Source organism: Halichoeres trimaculatus, unplaced genomic scaffold (genome assembly GCF_033239565.1).
Source record: "Halichoeres trimaculatus isolate MK-OKI-2021-1 unplaced genomic scaffold, fHalTri1.1 fHalTri1_scaffold_6, whole genome shotgun sequence".
Lineage (NCBI taxonomy): Eukaryota > Metazoa > Chordata > Actinopteri > Labriformes > Labridae > Halichoeres > Halichoeres trimaculatus.
Genome location: NW_027437184.1, coordinates 15,514,811 through 15,517,610, shown reverse-complemented (window position 1 = coordinate 15,517,610; position 2,800 = coordinate 15,514,811). Strand labels below are relative to the sequence as shown.

Genomic DNA, 2,800 nt, shown 5'->3' with positions numbered 1-2,800 from the left:
ATTATTTACCCACTTCCACCCTGATCACACATGGTGGTTATCAGGGCTAGAAACAGGTGCATGCAGATTCTATAAGAAAAAACTGATTTTGAGATAAGAAAAGACATTTTTTGACCAAGTCTATACTCAGTTTAGTACTTATACTATTCCAGATAAAACCATTTAACTTATAGCAGAACCAATTGTGGTTTCTCAGGCAAAATGCGATGAATTTTTCTCATGCTAGTTTCAATCCACTATGTTGATACACTGGCTGACAGGGATTTTATGTCATGTTTGATGATGATTGACAGCTGATGTTTTTGTGTATTTTCTTCAGCAATTGTAAAATATGTTGGGAGGGGGGGCAAGAACAGATTAGACACAAAAAAATAATAATGATAATAATAATTTAATAATAAAGGAAAAAAAGGGTTTGAATTGATGCCATTTGTAGTAAACAAATGTGGGTACTTTGCATTAAAGTTTGAGAACTCTGACTCGAAAATGTAGTGAGTTGGAGGTGCTGAAGCAAAACATGATGCAACCATACCCTGTCTCCCCTATAATTTATATATATACACACATATGTCCCTTCCCTCTTATCTTCATTGTTTCTTTCTTCTTTTTTGTCATCCAACAATTCTTTCTTCCTACATTTCTTCTATCTTAAAAGCAATTCTCAGCTTGTTTTGTGAATGCATTATCAGCTATTTTTTCATTCTATCTTTTTTTTTGTTTTGCTTTGTGAATTAACTCAGCTATTTTCAGGCATTAATAGTATTAATAATATTAATGTTGATTTTAATATTTTTAACCAGCTCTTTTGTTTTCATCCATGCTGTGCATTTCAGGCATTTCTTTCTCATAAAATGTAACATTTGAAAATATTTGTATTTATCCATGATGTTAAAGTTGACAAGTGCATACAACTAATAACACACACTCTCGTGGGAGAACAAAGGGGCTTGTCATTTAGGTGAAACCACATGATCTGACTTCAGAGAGAGACAAGCGTTGAAGGTATAAGAGCATGGCTCAGTAAAGGATGAGAGGGGACCTCACAAAGGTAAAGCCTGTTTGGTTTCAGATTGTCTTGTAGAGTGAGGCATTAGACTGTGAGCACAGGGTTAGAGAGACTTTGTGTGATTGATTTGTGTCAGCATGAAAAATTTCTCTGAGGTCACGTCTTTTAATTTATCTGCTTACTATGGAATGGATAGTCTCATGCCATTTTACTTTAGCATTTTCTTTGTCATATATGTTACCATTGCAATTGAAAGTGTGACTTTAATTGGAGTGATTTATTGTGACAAATCTTTGCATGAGCCAATGTATTTTCTGTTGTGTAACTTGGCTGTGAATGGATTTTATGGAGGTACAGCTTTACTGCCAGCAATGCTCAGCAATTTGCTAACTCACTCTTATGAGATCTCTTTACCCCTTTGTCAGACACAGATTTTTGCTGTGCACACATATGCCATCACTGAATTTACAATTCTTGCAGTGATGAGTTATGACAGGTATGTTGCTATTTGTTACCCTCTGCTTTATCACACCATCATGCCACAGAGAATTGTTAAACTCATTGTTTTCATCTGGATTTACCCGTTTCTTGGTTTTCTCATTGTTTTAATGTTCTCTATCCAGTTGAAGTTTTGTAATAGAACCATAGACAAAGTGTATTGCATGAATTACTTATTAGTTAAACTTGCCTGTACAGACACATCTGCTGCCAACATAGTTGGCCTGTTTTCTGTGGCTCTGTATACAATTCCTCAGCTTGGAATGATTTTTTATTCGTATGCACACATCCTGAGGATATGTCTTATATCATTTAATAGTTCTAAGTTCAAAGCCCTGCGGACCTGCACACCTCACCTCCTAGCAATAGTTAACTACTCAATTGGGTGCTTTTGTGAAATAGCATTAAGTCGATTTGATAACAGTTCCCTGTCTGATCAAACCAAGCTGTTTTTATCGTTATATTTCTTGATTTTTCCACCCATTCTTAATCCAGCCATTTATGGACTGAGTATACAGCATATAAGAGAAAAGCTACTGAAGCTTTTCAGCAGGAATAAAAGGATAGGAGTTCAGTAGCAAAGAGGGCTCTTACTAACATGCTTTGAGAATGTGTCCTGCTTGCAGCAATCTATAAAGACCCATGCCATGCAGAATCCTCAGACTCTCCCTGTTTTTAATCACATTAGCTCTCTCATTTTCTCAAACAAAACTAATCCACAGAGCAAAGAGAACAAGATGGGCTGAGTATTTGTCATGCCATGTAGAATTCCTGTTGCAGTAACAGGCTGAAGCTCAGGCTTGGTTAATGTGATGTATTCAATTTCAGTCAGTCTGTCTAAACCAATTTTAATGTGACTGTTCACACATTTATATTCCCAAGTTCTAATTTGAATAAACCTATGTTACACTATGTCCTGCAAATACAGGATAATAAAGAGCTAATAACAAGTCTGTTTGCTGCCATTAAATGCAAATTTCAATTTCAGCTTTGATTAAATGTAGTTATTTCTGTAGGCATGAGTTTAAAATAATTGATTTGTAGTTTGCATTTTTGTTAAGATGATTTTTTTTTTCAAAAATGTGTATATTTGAAAGGTTTATATCTTTTCAAGTGCAGATACAAACGTGCAGAAGTTGTTCTGTATCTTTTCCCAAAATTAATGGAAATGAAATGATCATTATCACCAATTTGTTTATCTGGTTTCCTTCTATATCTTGTTTGATTAAAAAAAAAACACAATACATTTTTAAAAAAGATACAAACTATGATTGTAAAAATGTGTCAGATTGTGCT

General features: G+C 34.5%; 1 protein-coding gene across 1 annotated transcript; it reads left to right on the top strand.

The window, feature by feature from the left end:
- Nucleotides 1–1,143: 1,143 nt before the first annotated feature.
- On the top strand, nucleotides 1,144–2,082 carry LOC141791760 (olfactory receptor 2A12-like). The gene has a single exon (XM_074672408.1). The coding sequence runs from the start codon at nucleotides 1,144–1,146 to the stop codon at nucleotides 2,080–2,082; it is 939 nt and encodes a 312-aa protein (XP_074528509.1).
- Nucleotides 2,083–2,800: the final 718 nt, after the last annotated feature.

Coding starts and splice junctions, on each gene's coding strand:
- LOC141791760 (XM_074672408.1), top strand. CDS start 1,144: ATGAAAAATTTCTCTGAGGTCACGTCTTTTAATTTATCTGCTTACTAT.